This window comes from Charadrius vociferus, unplaced genomic scaffold (assembly GCF_000708025.1).
Source record: "Charadrius vociferus isolate BGI_N301 unplaced genomic scaffold, ASM70802v2 scaffold545, whole genome shotgun sequence".
NCBI lineage: Eukaryota > Metazoa > Chordata > Aves > Charadriiformes > Charadriidae > Charadrius > Charadrius vociferus.
In genome coordinates, this window is record NW_009648590.1 from 286,816 (window position 1) to 301,209 (window position 14,394).

At 41.5% G+C, this 14,394-nt stretch overlaps 1 protein-coding gene across 1 annotated transcript in view; it reads right to left on the minus strand.

Annotated features, from left to right (window-relative positions):
* Positions 1–14,394, minus strand: part of BMPER (BMP binding endothelial regulator) — a 148,502-nt gene that overhangs the window by 96,320 nt on the left and 37,788 nt on the right. Inside the window, 2 exon segments of the mRNA XM_009886208.1 lie at positions 11,989–12,071; positions 12,886–12,976. Coding sequence (XP_009884510.1) covers positions 11,989–12,071; positions 12,886–12,976 — 174 coding nt within the window.

The following is a 14,394-nucleotide window of genomic DNA, read 5'->3' on the forward strand; positions in this document are numbered from 1 at the left end:
CCCCCCCCCATCACACTACTTTTTTTGCAATACGACAAAACAATCCGTTTAAACTCCTTTTTCCATTTGGCCTCTAAGCCATTACGCAAGATGTCACCGTAAAGTTGGCCAGTGTTTGCTTTTGAGGATCAAAACAGTAAGTTACGAAGGCAGGACTCCAATCTATCCCCAAGTTAACGCCACCGAAATGAACCCAATTAAACCAGGAAATCACGGGGCATGCAGGATTACATTAAAAACAGCTTTGTTTTTCAAAATTTAGAGATAGCACACAGCAATCTCCAAAGGCAGCAGTCTGCTGTTTTGACAGCACTCTAGCAATAGGTGATAAAATTATGCAGTGGACATAATTAGTTTCTCATTCTTATACCACCCAACCCAGCTCCCGGATTCCATTTTTACAAACAAAGTTATCTCAATTTTATCATAGAAAACCACATTCATTTTAATATTTGTAACCTTTGAAGTTCAGCATTGTTTAATTCAGATAAAAGGAGGAGACATGGAGTCTAAGTGAAGTCGGGTTTAAAAGGGCTAGAACAAACTCCTTCCCTCGGGCCAGGGTTTCAAAGCCAGTGCTGTTAAGACTCTCTCACTCGACTATGAGGTGGTGGTATTCAGCACTATCTTATTTGAGGCCATTTAAATTTTGGAACTGAAAGCCTGAGAGCACAATCATCAGCTACCATGTTTGAAAATTTCCATCCTGTTTTTTTTCATTGCTTTCCTTTCTGCACTGAAATGTTGAAACTCTGAGTCCTCAAAAAAAAAAATAATTATTTAATTACTGTCAACAGGCTGGAGAGAAACATCTTGATAATATTTCATAGGGCTGACACGTCCTCGTTCTGGTGTTCTGGCTGTTGAAGACAAATTGTCACACTCCTACACATTTCAACGTATTGATTCTGATTTATTAAACTGGTAATTTTGCAAGCTATTACAGAAGACTAAATTTTATCCAAATTACTGTTCAGCACTGGGGAAATGGGGAAGCAGAGTTTAATACATTTGATATTATACACTACTCAGAGATTGTGTGCTTAAATAATTTTTAATTAATAATATTAAATTGTTACTTATTCTGTAGTTGAACCACAAATATCCTTGTTGGCATTCTAGATAAGAATATTTAAGGCTATTCTGACTGGGCATGTGTGGTAGGCTACATTTTATTTTAGCTTTTCTTCCGTGGGCAAGTGTCACCCCTAGGAGAAAGTCTTCCATCTGATAAAAGTTGATATGAATTTCAAATGAGATTTTAGAAATTATTTTTGTGATACTGACTTAAAGCTCCTACTCCCAGTATGACTGGTTTGCTTTGCTTGCAAGTGAAAAAAATACTGTATAAATTCTGTATATCAGAAATTATGAATTCTTTTTTTGCCTTTGCTTTCATCTGCCCACTTCCAGGACACATCTTATGTGTGCTTCCCCACTTTAATAAACATAAGTATTCAGAAAAAAGATAAGAGTTCAAAAATGAAGCAGAGATGAAGGAATTTGTGGGGAGCTGGAAACTGCAGATTTTTATCTCTGTATGATCTGGATACCCCTAGGTTTTCGTGGCCAAGCTGGCATTTTCCCTTGCTGTAGCAGCTCCAGGGTCCCCGTGAGTCTGAGTCCTGCTTGCTCCCCATGGAGCACCGTGGGCTTTACACGTTGTTTTGCAACCACTACATCATGAGGGAAAAAATTATTCCCTAAGCATGACTTGACTCCCCTCCCCTAAAACCTTGTCACATTCTGAGAAGGGGACATCCTCTCTGTTTGAAACCCATTGCCCTACGTGAAAAATCAGACAGGAATCAAGAATTTATTATAAACAGAGTAAGCGGGCTACTCGCTGAAGTCTGAACAGCAGTATCAGGGAACATGCAAGCAAAATCCAAGACTACTTTGGGAACTTTGCCACCTTCCCTTTCCGTAAGTTTGAAGAAAGTCTGAGATAAAGGATTTCCCAGAGACTGACAGCAATGAGAGGCCGACAGATAAGATATTTAGAAACCCAGGCACTCATTCTGAAACCTGCAAAAAGTACTTTGGGTCATTAGATGTATTAATAGTATCCTTATTAGCTTCTTGTCTGACTCAGAGAAATACTGCAAAAACAGTCTCAGGGGAACAACAGCAAATGAGCTACACAGGTTGATGGTATTTCTGTTGATGTACAAGCATGTTTCTTCTCCCTCCATTGCCCTCGGACCTCAAATTAGCCTGTAACTTACTGCTCATTTTATATAATTGCTTGCTGTTACCTCTGCTGCACTGAATACTCAGAAAACAAGAATGTGTCCTTCAAACACCATAAACTAAAGCTAAAGCTTCAAGCGGTGCCCATTTGAACACGGAGTAAAACCCCACAGCCCATACTTCAGGACGCAGAGCTATTACTGCTGACCACAAGGAATGTAACAACACCACAGGGAAAGAAAATGCCTCCCTGGCTTGGTTTCCACCAGGTGTCAACTTTTATGGGCCCTATTCCCATTTAGCTACTTTATAAAATGCTCACTGTGTTAGAATCAGGTTCACAGTCAAAAAGACAAAGTCATAGTAGCAGATGCTGTGCAAGTACTGCTGATAAGATATTTTACACGTGCACGTGAACTACAAAGAGGAGTGGATAGCAGAAGGTATAATAAACAGAGGATTTTCCCTCCTTGCATGGTCCCAGACATGTACATACCCATACTTGTTTAAGTGCAGCACTAAAAACACCTAGATGGGGGAGGAATGGTAATTGTAGGAACCTTAGGGAATTTAAAAAACTGACCTCAAAAGACAGAGAGCAGGGCAGTTCAGCTGGCTGCTGAAAGAATAAATAGTGCATCAGCAACTGAGATTGCTAGGAAGAATTGCTGCTCAGCTGCATCCAGGAGGAGGAAAGTTATGCTGCAACTAGAAGAGGGGGCAGAGAACAGGCTGAGCGCTTAAAAGCACAAAATCCTAAGACTTCTTGGAATTAATTGTTTTCACATACATTGCCTCATTTTCAAATTTTTGTTCAGCACATTGAATACTTGGGTGCAACACACAGGACAGTAAAAGGAACACGACTCTCCTCATTGTTATGCTCGCAGAGCTGAGGGCAGCTCTGTTTTTTCCTGTGAAGAAAGATACTATTGGCAAGGGCGCATTAGCTTCCGTCCTACTCTCAGAAAACTCCTGGTACTGCGTTCTGGAGAAAGAAAAGAAAAAAGGGAAAAGAAACCACAAAAAGCATGCAAACTACTCAAATCCTTTTGGACTCAGACACCTCAAACATCAGATCTGAGCCTGCTGGAAATCCGGACTTTGCACTTTCAATTGCATTGGCTCTGACATCCAAGTAGGGGTGATAAAGAAATTTCCATTTCAATTATTTTAGCACAAAATATTGAGTAATGCCGCTAAACGGCACTTAAAAAAAATACAAAAAACCAACAACAAAAACCCCCCACACATCTGCTTTCTGTAGAAAATCTCAATGCTTCGTTACAAAGCTTCTGGCAGAGAGATGAAACTTCTTGGGTTTTCAATGAAGCTTGGGATTGTCAAATTCAATGGTGTTCTAGTCATGTTTGGGACAGAAGTTTAGGTACCGTGAGAGCGCGACTTCCTGGAAGAAAGTAAAGCCATCCAGGCAATTTCTATCACTAGAGTTAGAAAGCATTTTTAAGGACTCACCTTTCATATTTAAGCACCCACAGTGGAAGCTGGAGGCTTAAATCCCACTGCTGACTCAACCCTGAGTTGCCCACAAGGATTCCTGCATCTTTCCTTCAGATTGATGTACCCACAGCACAGTGCCAAAGATGTTATGATAGTTTGGCTCCTAGTCAAATTTTATTTCTGACAGGTTAAAAGCAGAATAAGTAAATCACTGTCATGGCTGAAAGAACTCTTTTTTTTTCTTTTCTGTTTCCCATGTCTGTTTTGACAGCCAATGAATTATTCTGCCTATCCTGCTCTCAGCCTAAGAGGATGAATTGTATAAAAAAGTTACAGCCTGTCACAATCCTGAAAATAATTTGCTGTGTATCGTTTTCCTCCCCTTGACTATCCAGTGTTTGTCTCTCATCATTAAATAAGGCAACAAAAGTAATAAGTATGTTCATTAACATTTAAAAAGTTGATGGAATCCAAAGAGTCTTTTTACATGACTGGTTTGCTGTAAGAAATGTTAATTTATCCCATATCCCAGGTGGAGAACAGTTTATCAGGCAGGGTTGGAAACTTGCTCCCTTATCAACACAAAATGCTTCCAGGAGAGAAAACAAAAGCAATGCTGTAGGACACAGAGCAAGGAGAATTTAGGCAGACTGATAGCAAGTCAAGATGGAATTTGGCAATCACACTAGATCTCAACAGCAATTCAAACGTGATGATCCCAAGTTTCACTTTATGTCTTCTACAAAATACATTAAATATGAACAAGGTTAACGGCTACAGAAGGATTAAGTAAAAAGTTATGGTACCCAAAGTGATGCAGAGGTCAGACTTGAGAGAGGGGAAAAAACTAAAACCCAAAGCCCTACATGTGGCAATGTATTGCCTCCAATCTTTAATATTTTTTTCTTATTTTTACTTTTGAAAATCAGACAAAGGAAAACAAATAGGTGTTACACAGTTAATTAAGCCTTCTTGTGTAAATTCATTTGGCAGTGTTGTGTATACTAAGACATCTTGTCTCAGGACACAGAGGGCTGTGTGCAAGTTTAAAATCATTAACTATTGTTATCCGATAACAACCCCCAAACCTGCAACATCCAAGTTTATTTAAACTGAAAGGGTGACAAACATGAAAGCCGAGCACTCCTACTCTTCTCAGCCTTTCCTTCATTGTAAGACCAGCCAGAAAGGTCTTGGACTCTTCATAAAATGTTTGGCAAACAAAAGCCCTGTTAATTGACAAGCTATTGCTTTTACTGCTTCCTACCACAACTTGTGGGAATCTTTTAGGCCCAAATCAATTCTGCACACAAGCGTTCCCACGAGATGCCACACGCATTCCCGTTTGAAGCCACTTACAAGAAGCGCTACAGCCATCTCACATAAAACCTTTGTCTTCGCTGGGTACTTCTGAAACCACGTGCGACCCTTTCATCCCCCGCTGGCCAGCAGGTTCTTTTTGTTTGTTTGTTTGTTTGCTTACTTTAACCAGGTTCTTTGTTTTCTGCCATCTTACTGCTTTGTTTTCCCTCCAAGATAGTTCCTCGCCTTTGCAAGGAGTGAGTTATGGCAGAGATGTTTGCAGTCTTCATTGCAGCCCAATGCCAATAAAAAATAGTCCCCTCATCAGAGGCTGCCTGTTAACAGCTCTCCTTTATTGTTAAAGCTCTGTGTACTTAATTCTTCTTTGTCAATAAGAACAATCAATCTCAGCCTGTTAATTAGGAAAAGTTTAACGAGACAGGGGACAGACTTCTGACAGCACAAGCTCTCTTCCTTTGCTGTCAAAAACAACAGCAACTTGCACTCGAGGTATAAGCCTATATTAGCACCATTTAAAAGTGGTCAAGCTGCATTATTTTTTTCTTTACATGCTTTTGGTATGCTAAGCCCATCCTGCCCTGTGTATTCATTTCCTTTAAAAGACAAGAAGTCCTGGACGCTTTTTCTGTGTACTACAAGAGGTTGTTCATGCCATGCGCAGTCGGGGGGTGTTGTTAATCAGCATTTACTTAGGCCCTTCAGGTACCCAGGAAGTTTTAAGTCTTTCATGGCTTCTAGTTTCACTTAATTCATTAATTATCGCAATACCATCTTGGATCATCAAACTGGAAAGACAGTCTCTGTCTAAATAAGAGCCTTATAAAAGCAGAGCTCCTTCCTTCAGTTCTTCAGCATTTCCACCTTCCATTTCCAGCAGGAAAAATTCCCTGCAAAAATCTGTCAGATCACCTTTTTATCTTTCTTCACATTCTTCTTCCACACTATCTTCTCTCAGGTACAGGAATACATGTCCTTATGATACAAAGCACAATGGGCACTCATCCTTGACTGGTCACCATAGATGTCATCTCAGAAGTAACAACAACTGGGTAGTGCTACCTATGTAAAACGATGGAGAAGAAGGGAGAAGAACAGCTGGAGGTAGACCCTCCAGACTGCACAGCCAGAGAAGCATGACCATGCTGGAGCACAGACCATGCTGGAGCCTGGAAGGTAAATTTGAACTGAATCCTGAAGGGCAGGAGGGGCAATCAAAAAGGGCTCTGAGGAAGGAAAGGATATGAGAAACATGCTGCATGTTCTAGACCCATGATCCTTAGAGTCATCTAGGTCTTCAGGAAGCTGCTCAATACCTCTGCTCCCCTAAAAATGTGGCCAAACTGGGCACAGACTTTCTCTGCACAGAAAGACTCCTTTGATCCTCACCAAAATTAAAAGTATAACAAAGGGTTTCTGCAGCCTGAGCTGGGAACACACTCAGACTAGGTGAGCTAGGAAGCTCTGCAAGTAAGAGAGATGTGGGATGAAATTCAAATGTCCACAGAGGAAGGAAATGAGACCATTCCACAGAAAGATGCTTTCTAAAGTCTGAGATTTGAACTGCTTATGAATATGAATCATTTACACTGAACAATTGCACTGGATTATTCCCATTTGTATTGGTATTCCAGAGTTTACTTGTATTTCAGAAAAGCTATGATTAATTTTATTTTTAACTTTATTCCATTACTTTTATTAAAATTATTTTTAACTTTTTCTCAGACATATTTTTTGAGAAAATTTTTGCATTTGTTGAGAGAAATCAAAATAAAGATTAAAAATGGCTATGTATGTCAATGAGAGAAAAGAAAAAACTCACATTATTTTCTAACCCAATTTTTCTTTTAATGTCCAAACTATTTTTTTAACTTTGATATTTCCAAAATGAAAGAAATTTAATATTTCAGACATGGCACATGTAGTGTACAATCCCCATGGAAGCGGGTGTACTTTTTGAAGTCTGAAGAAAATCAAATAAAAAAAGAATAAATAACACGACACTGGTTATGTCTCTATGCTGCATTATTTTTCTTGCTGAAGTTCAGCACATATCAAGTCCTTGCTCTTCACACCTGCCTGCACAGCTGTACTTCTTCACCTACCTAGTCAGAGAAACAAACTTTCTAGCCTTGCAGACAAACTTATGGGGGTTCCCAGAGAGACACAGTGAGCACCCCACCATAACCCATTTCTGAATGCTTACTGCTCTCCATTTACATCCACCCATAAGCCAACCACTTCTATTTACATCACTAACTTTGAGAAAGTGAACACTCCTCCTACCAAAAGACCAACTCTTTGCTTTTCCACCCCTGACTACAACTCTGTTGAAGCTTCTTAGCCCCCGAAGTGGGGGCAGACAGTGTCTGCTGGAGTTTGGAGCTGAATCAAAGCAGCTAGAGTACATGGAAATTTGGGAAGATCAGTGTTTGGCATCGCAGTGAGGATGGAAATTTGAATTTGGACATAGCTTCTGCTACCAGCCTTCACTGAGGATACATTTAATTGCGTGTTCCCCTGTGTTTCCCAGTAGACAGAGTATCTCCCCCGCAGTCTGTTGTGCTGGGAACATATTTCAGCAGCTCCCAATATCTGTTAAAGCCAAACCGTTACAGCAGTATCAGGGTGCTTTATCACCCAGCTGACTGCAGGGGTGGGATCCATCTCAGCTATCTTCAGCCATCTCAGAGGCCAGGGAGCCCGGTAGGCTCCCCCTGTAGTTAGTGGAGGAAGATAGGCATCTGCAGAGAGTAATCCATCCCACATCTCTCTCTCTCCATTAACTGAAGAGGAACCCAGACAAGTAGCTCAGACCAAACACATTACTACTGAATAGCTGGAGCTAGAGAAAATGAATTCTACACTCAGCGTCCAAAATACTAACATATGTAGTTTCTCATTACTTATCACAGTTGCAACGCCTGTTACTCATTGATTCAGGAACAGATTTCCTTGGTGTGATTTCCTTTTCTTTGTGCAAAACTTTCATTATGCAGTTTTTGCACCCTAGCACTCAGGAACATAAGCGACAGGACATTTCCTGCACAGACCCACGCGTACACCTGCAGACCAGGATCTCTGTGTGTCTTGAGTCCCTCTGAGCACGCCTGAGCAGCAGTGTAAAAGCCCCCGATGATGCAAAGGAGATCAAGCCGAGGATGCTTTTAAATTCAGCTCTCCAAGGACCCCAAAGCCCTCTGCTCTGCTTCCAGCCATTTGGGTTTCACTTGCTAAAAACGTTCTGGGATAGCAGCTGAGAAGCAAAATGATGCTGCTTGGGGACAAAACATGCGTGACCGCCCTGCCAATGGTCATCCCCACAACATTCCTCACTGCGGGACAGACAGACGGCACGACCCTTCCTGCTCCCAGCCCTTGGCCATCCCAGCAATGCTGTAATCCAGCCTCCAACCATCTCCCGTGCGGGTCCACCCCCCTTCTCCCCACGGGGGTGTGGAGGAAGACGGGTCCTGGGCTGCGGCGTCTCCATAGTGCTGAGCGCTCCCAGCATGGTGGTACTTCGTACCGCCGCATGCCTTGCATGCCGAAAGGCACAGCGCCCATGGTCTGGGTAACAGCACTGTGAGTCAAAAGGGGCTGGTTATGAGTTTGGATACTACCATTTAAAGATAAGCTTCTCCATGGTTACCGCTCTCATGCAAGGTCACTTTCCTGCCAAACCTCCTCTCCTCCTTCCCTGGCGCTCTCTCCTTCCCCCTACACTATTTTTTTCTTTTTTTCCAAACGTGCTACATCAAAAGAGAAAATGAAAACATTTAAGATAATCACAGTCTGACTATTTTAATGCAGGCTGTAGGAAAGGAAACATGTAAGCCAAGTGCTCTCACTGTGCAAGCAGAAACACACTCTCGACCTCATAAAAGTAGTATCTGAGAAATAACACTTGATTAAAGCAGCCAGTCCTTCATTTAAGTAGGTGCTTATGGTAGGGAAAATATCCAAGGTTTCTCTAGAAGAGGCCGCTGGCCTATCACGGAAAGCAGGAACGGGCCAGACAGATGAATTATTGCGAGACAGCTGGGTTTCAGCCGGGGTGCGAGGAGATCCCTATTATCCCATCCACCTTTCTTACACAAATGCCTCTCCCCAGAGAAACCGAGTCATTAAAAGCCGGCTCGTTCGCTCCTGACAGGCAATATGCATTGAGTGAGAGGTGATACATTTTCATTTTCAGCATGAAATCTTAGTCGCCCCAAGGAGCGGCTCGCTCAGGAGAGCAGTAATGGAATACAGGGCCTTTCATCTCCGTCTCACTGCCGCGAGCGCGGCCTGGCTCGGTAGCAAACCAAAAGTCATTAGCTAATGGGTTGTTTCAGTGACCTCCATGAAATGAGTTTTGGTGGGTTTGGTCCGGTTTTCAGAGGGCAATAACTAGAACCACAAGTTGTATTAAACAGAAACCATATTAATATTAATGAGTTGAGCACATGGTGGGTAAGGACCAAGTGAATCGCCCACCCGTAGCCATGCCATGGCTGAAATAGGGTTCCCCAACTCCTAAGATCCCAAATTTGTCCTCATTTGCACAAGCAATGTGTGTTAAAAACAACAGCAAAAACATCTTAACAACAATTTGGTGTTCTTCAGGACCTCAATAGTATCTTGTAGGCATCACTTTGAGCTGAAAGTACCACAAACTTGGACTACCAAAGAGCTTGCCGAAGACTGGGCCCCACATCCCAGGGCTGCTGATTTTTGAGTGCATCATTTTGCAACAGGAACATTCCTTTTTTGTAAGTAATTCCTCATTTTAATACATTTAGTGAGTGCAGTACAGCCCTGCATCTCTCTGGGAAAACAAACCCCAGCCATCCCTCTCTACAGAATACAACCTGAAGTGTCTTGAACCCTTAAACCACCACCCCCAAAATACTTTGGTTATAATTTGTACCACTTCCTCTGTCACATTTCCACGAAAGACCCACTAAATATTTACAATCTCAAATCCCAGCAGAAATCTAATTTGGGGTGAAGAGCTACCTTTCATCTATTTAAAGCCTGCACAAGTTACAGCACAGCACACACAAGCCTGTTCCCATCACATCACATGACTAGATAGGTATCTTTAAATAAGACAACCACCAACTGCTTAGATAAGAGATTTACTGGGGACCAATTCCCAAAAGGGAATGATGTAAAGCAGGCAGAAAACCACTATCACAGCCCTGAGGATGCCCCCATTAGTTGCTTCCAATTTAAATTACATAGGAATTAACACAGGCACAAATTCTGAAGGAATTTGGCAAGAGGCAGTAAAAAAAGGCATCCCAGAGAGAGAGAAGGGAGGTCAGGTGTGCCTTACACACAGATGGTGTTTTCTTTGCTGTCAGTAAGATTCAGAATTAGAGCTGGGCATTTTATAAAGATGGCATTAACAACCAAAACTGTCAGACCGCCTTGCTCGGAAGGGATCGTTAAGCCTCTCGCTGGAGGCTTTAAGTCTCTTACTATCAGTAGCTGATGTGTTTCCTTCTCTCACTTACCTGGGGCTGGTAACTGTCAAGGAAAGACCCTCAGGTCTGACCCTGTATACCCTGTATTTCTTTATCTTTTCTCCCCTAGATACACATACACACACGTGCTCTTCTCAACACAGTTGCTTTTGCTATTTTGGGAACAAAGGAAAGTTGATCAAGGAGATATTGGCACACCAACAACTGGGCAATAGGCAATACTTGTACAGTACTTGGGAAAGAGCAAAGCACAGCCTGTAAAAACTCCAGCATGTCTCCGCAGACTTCTCAATCATTCAGACCTGCCTTCCCCTGAGGAACATGGCTAAGGAAAGCAGGAGTGTAAAGCTACTTCTTTACAGCTGAAGCCGAAGTGAGAGGGAGTACACCGAGTACAGAAGGAGCAATGTTCCTCAGCCTGGGACAGAAGGCATTCAGCAGAGCAGGAGCCCAGGGCATATATCACCGTGACATGTGTGACAGCCTATTTTCATTATTACAGGATTAAAACTTTAAAAGAAAAAAAAAAAACACCAACAACAAAAAAAAAAGCACCTGAGCACACTAATTCTCCACAGTAGCAGTGATGATTTAGTGTAAATTAATTTTGCAGATTACTGGGATTTTTTCCTGCAAAACAGTCCAAGTTCTCCACAGCAGCTTCATTAAATGTGTGTGTCTGTCTATGTATAAATACATATTATTTTTTTAATTCTATCCCTCTCTCGTCCCTTTTTTATTTTATTATCATGATGCAGGAGAGCTGTGTCTGGTACTGACAAAACTCTTGGCATTCTACTGAAATGTAAATTTCCCTAGTCTTACATTTTCTGCTGATAACTAGCCCATATATTGCAACCAAAGCAGTGGTTTGAACTTTGTATTTTACTGATCTCTCAGATCACACCAATGAAGTCAAAGTTATCTGCCCCAACTCATACAGCATTATCTTCTAACTTAATGGAAGTGAAAGAGAAGCCTGTACTCATGACCCAAAGGATGCAATTATTACTTCCTCTCTATATTGTTGCTAGTGAAGGGTAAAATCCAGGATATGACCTTTTCATTAAGCGTCAAGCCAAAATCCACCTGGGACAGCCTAAGGAAGCTGCCCTCATCCTTTCACTCAGTAATTCCGAGCAAAGGCCCTTGCCACGTGCAGCTGAGAAGAATCGTTGCGAAAGATCAGTTTAAGGAAACATCTAATAAATGTTGGTCAATAGATGAAACCCCAAAAGCTTTCTGTCTCCTCCTGCATGATTCCATAAAAAAAAAAAAAAATAGCATCACTAATTTAACACATTGAGCGTCTCCCAAATATCCTGCGCTATCTGCACACAGTGTGACGTCAAAAAAAAATGATAAACAGAGAATAGGAGTGATACAGTGCAGTAAAATGTTCGATAGAAACTTGAGCTCCAAGAAAAGAATGCATAATAGTGTTGAATTCCTTATATTTTTTGCTTTGTTATGGCAATAATAACATGCCGTTTGAAGTTCATACAGGGAGATACAATGCCAAAAGGCAAATACTTACAATACAAGAGCACTTGGTACATTTATTTCCTTCAGGCCTAAATTCTTCTCCTTCATTGTAATGTCTCCCTTCAAATATACAACCTGCAAAACAGCATTTGAATAAGTTTAGCTCAGGATAGCATGCTGCCTCTTCTCTATAACACACCCCACCACAGGACAATATGAAAAGTAAATCGTACCATCCTCTCTGATAGAAATCACTTCCAAAGGCCTGTACAAAGGCCTTGAGAACCCCCAGATATCTTTTGGGGGAAAGAAAGCACCCCTTACCACAGATAAATTTGCACCAATGAAGTCGAGGCTGTCAGGTCTTCCATTAAAAGTGGCTTTGAAACACTTTTCTAAGCTGTTTGCTTTTTACTACTCATTCTTATTCCCTGAGTTTATATTAGATGTTGGCAGAAATTACAACTAATTAGAATATAATCAACCCATTATATCACAACCTTAAGTAGGTATGCTTACCTACAAAACCTCTGTTAAAATCAAATTAGCCTATAAAACCATGTTTATTTGCCACTGTGCTTCACAAAGGCCACCCATTCCCAATCCCCTTCAAAAAGTGAGTCTCCTTTTTTTAGGATTATGCTTACACTTCCCCTCCTAACAAAATCCCAGTCATCAGCCAGGCAAACACAGCTGACAGACCCTCTGAAAAAGGACGTAAATACATATGTGGATATTGCCACTGGCAACCCCCTAATCTGCATGTCCTCTACTAAAAAATATTAAGCGTGCTCTTCTTATGTCATTTAGTGCATCACAAGCTGCTGGCCCACATTTTAGTAACTTGTCAAGTATAACAGAGAAGTTAGAGGCAACCTCCCAGGTCATGATGGTTATTATCATAAATACAGTTGCACATGTGGAACAGCATCTTCCCATGAAATCTCACCTGGGCACACAGGACAACACATTCCCATGAGTTTGGAAGGGTTTTTGCAATGAACAACACACTGTACCTCTGACTCTACTATCACTCCTTCCTGAAAAAGAAGCAGATCAGACACATTCATTGTTAGCATTGTGGTGGCTTTAACAAGCAAAGATCCACAATTACTAGTGGTACAATTAAAGCACGGCACATGCTGGGGAGCACTGGATTTCAAAACCTCTTTTCTTTCTCTACCTGCTGCCTGGTATCAGGATTCAGGCTAATCCACAGCCAAAAGATCCACTTGAGTCTCCCTGACTCCAGACACAATATTTGCCTTAAAATGCATCAGGTAAGAAACCAAGCACCTTCTTAGGAAAAGGAATCCTGCTTTATCAGGAATCCTTAGCCTCAGTAATCTGCCATGCAGCTCTGGTGAAAACAGGCCAGACATAAGGCATTCTCTTCCCTCCCCCTTGGAGGAAAAAAGACTTAGAAAGCAGATAAAAGCATCTTGTTCTGTGGAGGGGAGACGCTTATCTTTGATGCTTTGCCTGATAAGTATTAGTTAATTAACATTTCCTGTACTTCTTGTTGGAGAAGTCAAGAGTCCTCCTGAACAAACCTGGGTGGGAGGATCTGTGCACAAAGGGCTCCTACTTTTTTTTGCCGCTTGCTGCTTGCATTTGGAGGCAAGGGAAACCTGTTTTTTAAATGTGTGGGTCTAGAGTAAACAGGGTCACCCAGTTTTGCGTTTCGACACTGAAACAGGCAATAAATTGCTCATTTCAGTTAGCTAGAAGTGATCAGAGTATCTAAATTCAAGCCATGAGTAACTTTTCATTAAGTGCAAGGATACAGAATACTGCTGCTCCAACTCCATTCTTCTCAATGCATTTGACTTTAAAAACATGGGTGAGTTTTGTAGAGCAGAAGTATCACAGAAAAGGAGAAAAATCTTGAAACGCTTTTTCCCTATTGCTAGAAGCTCTTCATACTCATGCATCTCTCCTCTTTCCAACAGCTGCAATTCTTAGTAGCTGCCTGAGTGTTGTTATTAAACTGCATCAATTTATGGGCAAAACCTGCAGATCTGTTCACAGAAGCTAAAATTCCCTATATAATTACTTGATTTGTGCTTGAAAATGGACAATCTTGCAAATGTTATGGTTGCAGATAGGCAAGCTGCCAAAAATACCACAGTGTTAACAGCACAGGAGCCCCAGAAAAGAAGATTTGGTTGTGGGTTTCTCTTAAAGAACATCCCAGGTAAAACCCATGGACACACACACACAAAAGTGTATTTGCATCTTGCCAACGGCTTAGCATGCTGAAAAAAAAGAGGACTTATTTCAATGTCAAGACACCAGGAAATGGCACGGCTGTGTAACTCTCCTTCAGCAATGTTTGTGTATCCCAGTACTCAAGTCATCTAAAACCTATCCTTCTGAATGTTTGGTTATAGCTGGCCACATCTGAGTGGATTTAAACTATTTTAAGTGCAAAGTCCTTGTTGTGCTTTGGGTGTAG